The sequence below is a fragment of the Panthera tigris genome, chromosome B3 (genome assembly GCF_018350195.1).
Source record: "Panthera tigris isolate Pti1 chromosome B3, P.tigris_Pti1_mat1.1, whole genome shotgun sequence".
NCBI lineage: Eukaryota > Metazoa > Chordata > Mammalia > Carnivora > Felidae > Panthera > Panthera tigris.
The window spans coordinates 19,558,637-19,572,499 of NC_056665.1; the positions used below are offsets into that span (position 1 = coordinate 19,558,637).

The 13,863-nt window shown below is 50.1% G+C and overlaps 1 protein-coding gene and 1 pseudogene across 2 annotated transcripts in view; one reads left to right on the forward strand and one right to left on the reverse strand.

Moving 5' to 3' along the window:
- The first annotated feature begins 2,109 nt into the window (after positions 1–2,109).
- LOC102971080 lies at positions 2,110–2,864 on the forward strand (annotated as a pseudogene).
- Positions 2,865–6,415: 3,551 nt separating this feature from the next.
- PCSK6 (proprotein convertase subtilisin/kexin type 6) overlaps positions 6,416–13,863 on the reverse strand; it is a 191,083-nt gene continuing 183,635 nt past the window's right edge. For both annotated transcript variants that reach the window (XM_042988222.1, XM_042988221.1), the window contains 2 exons: positions 9,538–9,650; positions 6,416–7,838 (listed from right to left, as the gene is read on the reverse strand). In XM_042988222.1, the coding sequence (XP_042844156.1) occupies positions 7,741–7,838; positions 9,538–9,650 (211 nt within the window). In that variant the 3' untranslated portion in view covers positions 6,416–7,740. The remainder of the gene's footprint in view (positions 7,839–9,537; positions 9,651–13,863) is intronic.

Genomic DNA, 13,863 nt, shown 5'->3' on the forward strand with positions numbered 1-13,863 from the left:
ATATTTCCTTATGGGAATTTTGTTGTTTCATCTTTCACATTTAGATTTGTAATCCATCTAGAATAGATTTTTGTGTATGGTCTGAGGGAGGGATCAAGATATATTTTTCCCCATACGGAGATTCATTTGACCCAGTATCATTTATTGTAAATGCTCTGCACTGCCAGCTTTTTCATAAATTAAGTGTCCAAATATGTGAAGGTCTTGTGGACTGGCTATTCTGTTGTGTGGGAATAGTGGGTTTACCAACTATTCTTGCATAATATCATACTGTCACTTAAAAACTTGATATTTGCCTTTAAAAAGGGGTTACTTTTTTCCAAGATTGTCTTGGTTATTCTTGCACTTTGCATTTTGGTATAAATTTTAGGTACATCTTGCATCTAAGAAAGAAATTATGCTTTGATTATGTTGTATTGGCTCCATAGATAAACTTGGAGAATTAATATATTTACAATACTGGGCATTCCATGAACATGGTATAACCTTACATATATTTAGATTGTATTTAATTTCTCTTAGTGTTGGGGAGCCTGGGTGGCTCAGTTGGTTGAGCGTCTGACTTTGGCTCAGGTCATGATCTCGCTGGGTTTGTGAGTTTGAGCCCCGTGTCAGGCTCTGTGCTAACAGCTCAGAGCCTGGAGCCCCCTTCAGATTCTGTGTCTCCTCCTCTCTCTGCCCCTCCCATGCTCATGCTCTGTCTCTCTCTGTCTCTCAATAATAAATAAACATTAAAAATTTTTTTTAAAATTTCTTTTAGTGTTTTATAATTTTTTGGTGTAGAGGTCTTACAGTTCTTCTACTAGATCTATTCTAGGTATATGATAGTTAAAAAAATTTTTTTTAAGTTTATTCATTTATTTTGAGAGAGGGAGAGGGAGAGCACAAACAGGGGAGAGGCATAGTGAGGGAGAGAGAATTCCAACCAGGTTCCATGCTATCGGTGCAGAAGCCTGATGCAGGGCTTGATCCCATGAACCATGAGATCATGACCTGAGCTGAAACCAAGAGTCAGACGCCTAAGCATCTAAGCTACCCAAGTACCCCAGTATATGATAGTTTTTGATGCTGTTGTAAATAGTATCTTCTGCTAAAACAAAATCCAATGTTGTAATCATTAGTTTCTGGTACATTGAAATATAGTTGATTTATAGTTGAAATACAATTAATACTAGCATTGTGTCTGACAGTCTTGCTAAATTCACTTACTAGTTGTAATATTTTAATAGTTTAGAACCATTCTTTTGGATTTTCTATGTACGTAACCACACTATCTGACAATAATGATAGCTTTATTTCTTTCCAATTCTTACACTTGTTCTTTATTTCTTGCCTTGTTTTCACTGGCTGAGATCTTCAGCACACTGTTGGACAGTGGTAAAAGCAGACATCCTTTGGCAGGCCTCACATCATAGGTATGGGCAGGACCCCTAACTAAGCAATCCATGTAAATCTCACCAATAGTGGAACAAATCAAAATCATGATTCAGTTACTAGAATGCAATTAGAAGAACATGGCATCACTTCTGTGAGATTCCTACTGAAGATGCATGACCTGAATGGAAATGTGAGGAAACCTCAGATAAACACAAACTGAGGGACAGCCTACAAATAACTAGCCTGCAGTCTTTGAAAGGTTCAAGGTCATGAAAGTCAGGGAACTGATGAATTGTTCTAGATTGAAGAAGACTAGAAGTTCTAGATTATAGAGACATGATGACTAAATGCAAAGAGTGACCTAAAGTAGATCCTTTTGCCAAGAGCATTCATTATTGGGACAATTTGCAAAATTTGAATCCAGTCAGAGGATTAGATGGTAGTAATACATCAATGTTAACTTCCTGATCCTGATGGCTATGTATAAGATCCTTGTTTATAGGAAAATAAAGTATTTTCTGAAGTATTTTGGAGGTAATAGGGTATCATATCAGTAACTTACTCTCAAATTGTTCAGGAAAACATTTCTTGGTTCTTTACTCTCAACTTTCTTATAATTTTGCTTTGAGATTGTCTCAAAATAGAGAAGTTAAAACAAAATAATCCCAAACACTTAATTCCAAGGAGGACCACCAGGTGGAGTCCTTAGACCAGAGAGCCAGTTTTACTTGACTCTTCAGTTCTGGATTAAAAGAAGGGGTTTCTTTGATAAGGGAGAGAAAGCTCTTTCATCCGGGCTGCCGACATGCCATCCAGACTGAGGAAGACCCAGGAACTTCAGGGCCACTTAAGCCACAGCCACGGCCACATCAGCAAGCACCGGAAACACCCAGGAGGCCAGGGTAATGCTGGTGGCATGTATCACCATTGAATCAACTTCAAACAAATACCAGTCAGGTTACTTTGGAAAAGCTGGTATGAGGCATTACCACGTGAAGAGGAACCAGAGCTCTGCTGAACTGTCAACCTTGATAAACTGGACCTCAGTCAGTGAGCAGACACGGGTAAATGCTGCAGAAAGAAGGGGCGCCTGGGTGACTCAGTCGGTTAGTGTCCGGCTTGGGCTCAGGGCACGATGATCACAGTTTGTGGGTTCCAGCCCTGCGTGGGGCTCTGGGCTGACAGCTCGGAGCCTGGAGCCTGCTTCAGATTCTGTGTCTCCCTCTCTCTCTGCTCCTCCCCTGTTCATGCTCTGTCTCTCTCTGTCTCAAAAATAAATAAATGTTAAAAAAAAAAAAAATTTAAAAAAATACTGCCAGAAACCAGACAGGAGCTGCTCCTGTCGTTGATGTGGTGCGATTGCGCAACTACAAAGCTTTGGGAAAGGGAGAGTTCCCAAAGCAGCTTGCCACCTGAAGGGCAAATTCTTCAGTGGAAGAGCTGAGGAGATTCAGAGTGTGGGAGGAGCCTGTGTCCTGGTAGCTTGAAGCCACTTGGAGGGAGGTTCATTAAATACTAATAAGTGATTTAAAAAAATAAATAAATAAAGGAAAGTTGTATGGGTTTCCTTTGCTTCAGCACATGAACGGGGATATAAACTGTAGGTGGTTTTATTCATTTTAGGATATCCCTATGAAGTTGAGAATAGAGTAACTTTTTAAATTTCATTTCTTTTGGGTAGGGTTTCTTAACCTCAGCACTGTTGACATTTTGGGGCTAAATACTTCTTTATCGTGGAGCTACCTGTGCACTACAGGATGTTTAACAGTATCCCTGGCGGGGCGTCTGGGTGACTCAGTCAGTTGAGCGTCCGACTTCGGCTCAGGTCAAGATCTCACGATCTGTGAGTTCGAGCCCCGTGTCGGGCTCTGTGCTGACAGCTCAGAGCCTGGAGCCTGCTTCAGATTCTGTGTCTCCCTCTCTCTCTCTGACCCTCCCCCGTTCACGCTGTCTCTCCCTGTCTCAAAAATAAAATAAACGTTAAAAAAAAAAAATTAAAAAAAAAATTAAAAAAACAAAAAAAAAAAAACAGTATCCCTGGCTTCTACTCATTAGATGTCAGTACATACCTCCAGTTGTGACAACCAAAAATGTCTCTAGACATTGACATGTATTCCCTAGGAGACAAAAATCAACAGGTTGAGAACCACTGTTTTTGGCAACAGAATGTTCTCTGCTCTGAGCACTTTGGTTCCTCTGTGCTCAGCAGGAAGCCTAGGAGGTACCTGATCGTGCCTAATGTGGCTGGTACATAGTGTGTGCGTGTCGGGGCAGGAGGAAGCATTGGGTAGTGGGAACTGAACCCCAGGACCTGGAGTTCTGGTAGGTGCTCAGTGCTGTATCACCTAGCGGTACTGTTCTGTGCACAGACAAGCCACAGAGACTGGTGTGTTGGGAAAGGCTTTGGGCAACCAGTCAGAAAGGATAAGGCCTGGGTTCAAGGAGGGAAAGCAGCAGAGAAGGCTGGGGTAGGAGGCAGACTTCTTTCCCACAGCAGCCAGAATCCCAATGCCTCCTAGCTCTACAGGCAGAACCTTAAGATGCTGGAGAACGGCCTTGGTTTCCCATTATCCCTGCTTGTTCCCATTCAGATGACCTTCTTTCTGCTTTACTTCTCCACCTCCTTCCCTTTCCATCCTCTGATCTGGACCTCTAGCCCCCACCTGCTCACAGGGGCCCCAGCATACCTTAAGCATTCAAGGTTAAGGCTCTCTTCAGCCATATTATGGTGATTCAAATGCAGTGGATGGTAGTCTCCCCAAATTCAAGAGCACTCTAGTGCTGGCCATATTTAGACCATGTTGCCCTTTTGGTTTCTTTAAAGTTCAATTATACCCCCATCCCCACCCCCTTTCTATCGTAGGTGTATCTTCTGTAAAAAGTGCAGTTTTCTCCAGCCCTTTGAAGAGTTACAAAGTATACTTTGTAGTGGCCTGGGAGGGATAGAGATGAGCACATGGGGATCACTGTGAGGTGCCAAAGAATTTGGGGACAAGGTCAGAAAACTATCACCTCCTGGAAATAGAGCCAGTTTGAAACAAATGAGTCATGGCTGAATTTGGCCAACTGCAGAATCAACTTCCCCTCTGGCAGAGAGCCAGCCTCCCTACCTGGGGATGAGGGAGCCACCTTCCCAGTGTGTGGCCTAACACAAGTCACTTCACCTCCAAGAGCCTCAGTCTGTGAAACAACAGATTTAGAGGAGGTGATCCATGACTTTACCACGTAAAACAAAATCCATAAACATGTCCTGCCCCTGAGTCCAAATATCCTTGAGGTTGGGTGATTTGTGAACAGGCATTTGATGGGGTCAGTCCTTTTTAACAAGGTGGTGTTTCGTCCTTAGGATTTTGTGAACAGCTTCTCAGCTTGCCACCACCCTCATCAGCCCCAGGACCAGCTGGCCCACCCACTGCGAGGAGGGTACATGTGCTCTGAGGCTGCCTGGTTGGCTTTTTGTAGCTGGTCTCCTTTGGGAATAAAAGGATTTTGTTTCTGATTCAGCTCCAAACATGTTAGACCATAGTTCTCCATGTTCAAAGAGCTCTAGGAGCAAAAATGGTGCCTTGCACAAGAAGCACCTAGCAATCGTTGGTTTAAAAATTTTTTTTTAAAGTTTATTAATTTTGAGAGAGAGACAGCATGAGTGGGGGAGGGGCAGAGAGAGAGAGAGAGAGAGAGAGAATCTTAAGCAGGTTCCGCACTGTCAGCGCAGAGCCCTACTCAGGGCTTAAACCCACAAAACCATGAGATCATGACCAAAAGTTGGACACTTAACCAACTGAGCCACCCAAGTGTCCCAGCAATTGCTGGTTTCAATACGATGTTAGTCTTATGGGGGAAGTTGAACCCTTATCAATATTCTGCCCAGCTCTGGCTACTGTCTCCCAAACACACTCATTCCTTCATTGCCTCACCTTGACAGCTCCAGTCGGTTGATGCTTATGGTGGGCAGCTGTTGGGTTGTGTGGCCTACCTACCCCTACGTTCTAAGAGCTGCACATCACTCCCCTCCTCCGGCTATGAGGTCGCTGGAAAGTTCACGCAGCCGTGTTCTGCTGTGCAAACCTGTGTCCGTGGCACAGCTGATGGGGCTGGATGAACACTGATGCAAAGCAGGGTAACCAGGGCCAAGCAGCAGATTCAGAAAGCGTGCTTAGGGAGTTTGAATTGCACCAGTTTCGCTTGGGAGATGTCAGTGGTCTCATCATTTGCCCCAACTGGAGAGTGAGGAGGACATGCTATGGTGCAATGAAGGTCCTGATGACATTTAATGCTGGCACCAGAGTTCCCAAGGCCCAGCTGCACCCTTCCTGGAATTCGGAGTCAACTCTGGATTCCTAAAACAATGCCCCTCACCCACTTTTGTTTTTTTCCTAGCCATAATTGTAAATAAAAACCAAAAATCTGGGGCGCCTGGGTGGCTCAGTTGGTTAAGTGTCTGACTCTTGGTTTTGGCTCAGTTCATGATCTCACGGTTATGTGAGCTCGAGCCCCACTTGGGATTCTTTCTCTCTCTGTCTCTCTGCCCCTCCCCTGCTTCTGTCCCCTCTCTCTCTTAAAATAAATAAATAAACGTTAAAAAAAATTGCTGGATTCCCAACAAGTACAAGCTTCTGACCTCAAAGAGAGGCCATGGTAACAGTCCCATGGAACACAAAACCCATGGGTGCAGGAATTTCAGTCACTGCGAAAGATAAGCTGTGACCTAATTAAGTCACACTGGGCAGCTATAGGTGAAGAGGCATGCAGTCCAGACTGTGGAGGGCACTCCCTCGATAGATGGCAGGTATCCCTGCACCCAGCCCCTCCACCCAGCCAGGCTGTTGTGGCCTGAAGAAGGTCTGTTACCAAAGGACACCTTGGAGCTCTGGGATTTCCCCCATGATGTCGTTACATGAACATTTGCTAAAGCTCAAAGACCTTCTACTTAATGACATCAGATAGACCCGAAACCACAAAGAAAGCCATTTCACACATCGGTCAACACCTACATTTAATTGTTGTGTCTTGGAAAGAAATACAGGCGTCTTGGTCATGGGATGTTAACTCTTTTATTAACTTAGGGTTAACATTGTATTTGCTCTGTGGATTTCTTTTTTGAAGTTGTGGATTCAATAAACAACAGCTGGGTTTCCCCCAGCTCCTAGGGGACAAGGCAAATGCATTATAGTCAAAGAGGGGAGCAGGACAAAATGGAGAACAAGCTTGAAAAAATTTAAGGCAAATGTCACTCCCATATTAAAGGGAATTGATCAAGCATATCTGTGCATTTCAATGAAAATATATGAAATATCTGTCAAAATAATTAACATCGGTAAAAATTAGAACATGTAGCTTATAAAATGCCTACACAGGTTTGGCAGAAATAAATCCAACCGTGTCATTAGGCTCATAGTACACAGACACAGGAGCATCTACCTTAAGAACAAGTTTCCTGAAGAGCAGAGGCCAAGTGTATTTCAAAAGCAATTCCACGAAATGGGCGGTGATAAGATTAATGACTCACGGGTTGGGTTTACATTTTGGCAAGAGGAATTGCTTAGTCAATGGGGCTCCTCTTGGCTGGTCCCTGGGATGCTTCCTGGGGACCCTCCCCAGAAGGCTCTGCATCAAGTAGAGGTGATCATTCGGGCCAGGAGGCTCCCAGAGACGTGGTGACAAGGGGCGCTCAGCTCACCTACGGGACAGTGCGACAGAGAAACGAAGGGTCTTCCCGTCCAGATTTGGAACTGGGACGTTCTAAGACATCACTGTAGTTCCAGAAGTAGCTGACTGTGTAGGAATGGATGCTCCATCCCCAGTGGTCATATATTTTATGCCCCCCAAGTCTATTTTATTTACAGTCTGACCAAACCGTCCCCAGGCTGCTCCGTGGCAGGTGGGGGAGTAGGTGCACGCTCGGCTGGGCATCACGCGTGGGGATGTCCCAGGCCTGGTGGGTGAGATTCACTGTGAGGCTGCACAAAAGCACGGGGAGAAGAGTGGTGTGTGAAGCCAAGCATCTTGCCTTTCTGCTTTGGTCTTGAAGATTCAGTAAACTTAGGGTCCCAGAGGCTGCCCCGAAGCTGGAGCTATGGATTCCCAGAATTCTTTGTGTTTCCATCTTAAGTTTGCCAGAAGAATGTAGCCAGCAAGCAGAGTTTGAGAGCCTGTCACTGTTTGAAGAACACCCCCTTATGGCCCACCACCCATCTGGGCTGGGTGCTCAGAGATGCTGCAGAAGGACCTTGCTCCTGGGGAGATAAAGTTGTCAGACGCAGGGCACCCCCCAAACAGGCTGTGGCTGACGGTCTGGAGAAAGGCTGCTGAACGGACGGACGGACAGGAGGGGCCCTGCCCCCTGCAGTCGGCTGGGTGCCCCTACCCAGCCAGGAGGCACGTGCGGCAGCAGAACTGAATGAACAGCTTCCGTTCACAGAGCCGGTTGGACTTCACCATCTCGCAGAACATCTCGTCAGCTGGGGTCCCACCAGGAAAGAGAAAGAAGGGATGTATCAGACTTTGGGGCCTGACATGTTCCAACCATCCCATTTCACCAAGCCCCAGCGATGGGCTGGGCAAGGGTCATGGAAGAAGCTGGGGGCGGCAGCCGGGGTGGCCGTCACGGTCTTCCTGGGACATGTGGCAAGCCTGGTGTGGCAGAGGGGACATGTGGCCTAGGGAGCGCCTGGGTGGCTCAGTCGGTTGAGCGTCCGACTTAAGCTCTGGCCATGATCTCAAGGTTCGTGAGTTCGAACCCCACATGGGGGCTCGCTGCTGTCAGCACAGAGCCCACCTCGGATCCTCTGTCTCCCTCTCTGCCCCTCCTCCGCTTGTGCTCTCTCAAAAATACATAAACATTAAAAAAAAAAAAAAAAGAAGTGGCACCTAGCATGCAGGGGCTCATGCTGGATACAGGGGATGGGGGGAAACTGAGGCAGGGTGGAGGATGAAGCCAGCTGTACCAGCCAGGTCTCAGTGCTCCTGTGCATCTATCTTCCCAGACAACTGTGGTGGTGCAGGACTTCGTAGGAAGACTCTGGGGGGTGGGGCTGGGGTAGGAGGGCAGGCCTGGGACAGGCCTGTGTCCTGTGGCTGTGTCCTGTCTGGCAGCTGCTCTTGTGTCCAGGGGGCTCCCCAAACTGATTGGGATGGGAGGGAGAGAGTCATCAAGGCGAATGGAAAGGGGGAGGGGAGGAGGGATGGAGACCGACCCATCCCAGCTGGCTGCTGAGTTTTTGAAGAGGCCTCGTCCTTGATGGGACCTGGGAGCCCCTCCTGAGACTACCCCACTTTCTTGGGCTGTATCTATAACCTGAGTAGGTGACATCCTAAAGAGGGAGCTTCCTACTCTGAAAGCACGCAATTCTGCAAACCAAAAAGAAAAAACAAAAAGACAAAACAAAAAAAGACCAAACACCAAGGCAAGGAGGCCACACTAAAGTGTGCAGGACATGCTGGTTTGTGCTCTGCCATGGCAGGGCCAGTTACAGCTCCAAGCCCAGGGATGCTGTGGGACCACCAGCTTTCTCCCCCACACTCCGGTTTGAGGTGCCCAGAGCTGGCCTGCGATGCTCCTCCTGGTGGCTCGTTGAGCATGGAGTCTTCTGGCTCACTACTCCTGCACCAAGTCCCCGGGCCAGAGTCCTCTGCCTGGAACCCCAAGCTGGTCTTTGGTCTCCCTCAGAGTTCCTGTCTTCACAGCTCATTCTGGTCTCCAGTGGGCCTAGAGATCCAGGGCTCTCCCACAGCAGATGTGGGGCTTCCCTGTGGGACCTGGGGGGCCCCGACTCTGGGCTCTGAGGCTGACACCCTCCAGGCCTCCTGGCTTTGACCCCCAAGGTCAGGCCTCTTCTAACAGGACTCACCGCACCCAGGCCACCGGGCTTATGGCACAAGAGTGGGAACGGTACCAGAACAAAATCAGCTTTAAGAGTCACTCGGCAAATGGACCGGCAGTAGCTTGGTGGCCAGGATGCCTCCCTGGTCAATGTGAGGGGCCCAAAGGGACAGTAGGAGGCTATGAGGCATCCCTGATACTGGGGCCAGCATACCCATTCAGAAGGGCTACTGTTCCTGCCTCTTCTCCTTCTCTTCTTCTCAGCTCAGCGAGCTGAGCTCCTCCAAGGGCAGCCCCGAGGGTAACTCACGTCCCCCCATTCCCTCACTGGTGCTCACCGTTGCTGCACGTATGGTTGGTGATGCACGTGGTCCCCAGCAGCGTGAAGCCCGTCTTACACCTGCTACAGTTCCTGCTGGAGCCTTCACAGCTCAGGCAGCTCTCGTCACACCTGTGGGAGGACATGGGTTCATGCTGCTGCTTGGGGAAGGGGCCCAGCCACTCCAGGAGCCCCCTCCTGGAGCCCCCCTACCCTCTTGCACTGTCTCTGCCTGAAGCTGTGGCCACCATGATGGCCTGAAACCCCAGCCAAGCATCTGTACATCCTACCTCCTGTCTGACTGCACTATCGCCCTGGGAGGGTGAAGTCGTCAGGAGCATGCCTGGAGTGGCAGACAGGCCCAGGTCTCTGAGACTCCCTGTGGCTCACCTGGACACCTTCTTGGATACTGTGCCCCCTGCCACCAGGTGGCTCCTCAAGCGGCATCAGCACATGCACCCTTGGGCAGCTGCCCAGCTCTGATGGCTACAGGGTTGGGATGCAGGGACAGGAGCGTGGCAAAGCGACCCTGGAGCTGGCCTGGGGACTGCTGTTGCCCATGAGGCTGAGTTTTCTTTCCAGTGATGCCAGCCTCCCTCCAGGGCAGGCAGGCAAGGTGAGGATCTTCCAGTTCTTGCCTTGAGATGGGACCCAGGGCTCTTTCTAATGCAGAGTACCGTGACCTCAGGGGAGGGTTGGCACACCGTGGCCCTCAAGCCACATCCAGCAGTTTTACTGGAAGGCAGTTACTGCTCATCTATGTATCATCCGTGGCTGCTTTCACAGCGGCAGGACTGAGTAGCTGGGACAGAGACCATGTGGCCAGCCAAGCCCAAACTACTCACCACGGGGCCCTCTATAGAAAGAGCTTGCCAACCCGTCCCTGGGGCTTGAATGTTCACCTCACCTCCTCCGGACCACGTGCGGACTGGGGCTGCACCTGCCACCTTTTCTGGGGCCACTTTGGTGAGTGGGTCTCCCAGTGCTCCAGTCTGCCACCCGGCTTCCCCACGGATGCCAGCTGCAGGTGGAACAGGCCCCAGAAGTGGAGCTCAGGCAGGGTGGGTGGGGCATCCGGGGCAGGAGCCTGGCTCAGATGGCTCCTGCATCTGCCCTGCGTGGCCAGCTCTTTGCTTAGGACAGATGCCACCCTCCCAGTCAGGGACTAGATGCTATCAACAAAGGCTCCTATAGGCCTCTTCCCAAAGCAGCCATCCGCTGGGTTCTCATTTCACCATCGATTCTGACTACATGGAGCCATGGTGGGTCATGCCCTCAGCCTGCTCTTCCAGTGCAGGATGCCCCCAGACTGGAGTTCAGGCCCGTAGTCTATATTTATAAATGTGTAAATCCCACAGGCAAACTTGCTCTTCTGACTTCCTCCTCCTGTAGCAAGAGCTTGCCCCCTCCCCCCCCACACACACCTCCCTGCCCTACAACCTGGAGGGGAGAGTGGGCCCTGCCATGTGGGACCCTGTTTCTGTGCACTCTGGAGAAGCCACTAAGGTCTGGACTCTGTCCTGCTGCACCTTCTGGTGGCCCAGCCACAGACCCTTGACGCCACAGCACAAGGGATGACTTCCCCTGGGGACCCTTGGCTTCTTATACAGACCACCCCTGTGGGACCGGAACTAGGGCCTAGCCTGTTTCATGAAGATGCTTCAAAGGCCCTGGGCCAGCTTTCCCAGGCCCTGGCTGAGGGCTGCTTCAATGAAACCATGGGTGGAGCGTGCTAAGGTGGAGGGCCACCTGCTCATGGCTTACCTTCTCCAGATATAAGCTGGCCACATCAGGGGTCTCCCTGCCAGCCCCCAGTGGCACTGAAGGTGAGTCAGTTTTCTATGGCTGTGTAACAAGCTACTACAAACCCAGCAGCTTAGAACAGCCTCATTTACCATCTCCCAGGTCTGCAGGTGGAATCCTGGGCAGGCTCCGACCTGCTTCCTGCTCAGGGTGTCACAAGGCCCAGGTCAAGGAGTCAGCTGGGCCGGGGCTTAGATCTGGAGGCCCCAGCTCAGGGAGAGAATCCAGCATCACGCTGCCCCCAGGGAAGGATGATGCCCCCCATCACCCTGGGAACACCGCACCCCCACCCCCAGCTTCCTTGAGGTCCCTTCTTCTCTGAAAGACCCTCTTGACTCCTCTCTGTCAGGATTACCTGCCCAGCAGGTAGCCCTCTCAAGCAGGGGGCTTTCAAAACACCTCTGGTTCTGTCACTTTCTATGGCACCCACTTCCCCACAAAACACCATGGCAACTTTGCCCTGCCAGACTCTGGAAGGACAGGCATGTGCACTACAGCCCCTTTTCCGTGCTCTATTGCACGGGCCACGTGTCCTCGCCTTCCTTTTGCCTTCAGGCTGTTCCAGGCAAGAGTCAGACAGCAAGTCTTGTCATCCTCCAGTGTGGGCACAGGATACAGCAGAAGAAATGCCTGAAGTCTCTGCCCCCCTGAGCACCCAGGAGGGGCCAAGGGAGCGGAGAACAGTGGGGAAGACTGGGGGTCTGAGGGGCTAGCTACCCCTCAGGCAAGTACCCCACTGAATTGCTCTCCAGAGAGGTCCTTGCTCGCTCTTCTGGGTTCTCTTACTAAGCCTTGGGGGTGTCCAGGGCCTCTTTTGAGATGCTTACCATGGACTGTTCTCCACTTTGGGCCTCAGGTTCACTGGTCTTCCTGGCATCCTGGTTGCCAACACAGCAGGCCTATGTTCTAGGTTGGCTTTTCCACATAAGCCCTCCCCCATCTGGCTGTGTGGCCCAGAGCTGCCCCAGGCCTACCAGCAGGGGCCAGCCACAGTGCCTCTCAGCATCCTGGGGCCTGGAGGAAGCCAAACCCTAAAAGCTGCTGGCCTGAGTGGGGAGAGGCCCTGCACAACCAAGCAGACCAAGACTATTCTTCCTTCAGGAGGGATCCACATCAAAGGGGTCTTCAGAGCCAGGGCACTCGGAAGACAGAAGCTTCCTGAAGGGCTGGCATTTCACCACCTCAACGCCTTATGCAGGGCTCCTCCTAGGGGTATATGTCCAAGATCTGCTGTGGGAGCCCTAGCACTGGACTGGAAGCTTCCCCTCCTGTGGAGGTGAGCACCCAGGAAGATGCTGTCCCCCACTGTTGAGAAGGGGCTTAGGGGGCTGCCTACCTCTTGCTTCCTGGGCTTGGGACACCATAGTTTCTGGGTTACCAGAAAAACCAGGGGGGCTGGTTACCACACTCATGGGGATGCCCAGCATCCTGTGGAATCCTGGGCATCTGACAAACAAAAGTGATTATCACTGGGGTGTCTGGGTGGCTCAGTCAGTTAAGTGTCTGACTTTGGCTCAGGTCATGATCTTGCAGTTGGTGAGTTCAAGCCCTGTGTCGGGCTCTGTGCTGACAGTTCAGAGCCTGGAACCTGCTTCAGATTCTGTGTCTCCCTCTCTCTCTGCCCCTCCCCCACTCACACACACTCTCTCTCTCTCTCTCAAAAAAATAAATAAATAACAATAACCATTAAATAAAAGAGAGTATCACTGTTTAATTCCATGTGCTCCCTGGCTGCTGTACTTAGTGTAATCACCCTTGAACCAATGGGCTGGTACAAATGAAACACTTACTTCAGACACCCATCCGAGGGCCCCACAGAACTCAACAAGGCTGGTGCCAAGTTTCCTGTTTCAAATCAGCTCAAAAGAGGGGGCTGATGCCTGCACAGATACATAACCCCCTGTGGGGACCTTCTTTTGTGAGTCAAAAAAGTGCAAGGATTTGGTGGTCTCTCTCAGGCAACTGTGGGGTTTTCTGGTTTTGTGAGGACAGATTAGAACCCAGAGCAGTGTTCAAACACAGACTGCGGAGGCAACCCCAATGTGGGCTCAGCTGTGACCTGGAAGACAGGGCTGCTCTAACAGGGTCCCCCAGGGCTCCCTTGTTTTGAGGCTGTTTCAGAAGGAGGCCCCTCCCCCATCCCCACCATCATTATCAGCAAGGCCACCTTGCAACACCTCATTATCGGCTGCCCTGCCTGTCCTGGGATCTAGGTTATGAAGTCCTGGTGTAAGGCAGTAACTATTCAGCAGCAAGACAAGAGGATACCCAAGCAAACTTCTTTCATTGCCCATGTCCAATGACAAAGAGAAAGAACCAGACTGGGTTGGAAGTCACCAAATAAGAATGGCACACCGTGCAGACACACAAGGAGAATGAGAAGGGTTACAGTATATGTTCATTGACTGCATGGCAAGTGGTTTTAGAATGAGGACATTGTCTGGACCTAAATTTTCTCTAATTTAAAATGAAAGAAATCCCCAACACATGGATTCCTTCGTTACTACCAGCATGGGTGCATCTTGGGCTGCAGCAGGGAGTT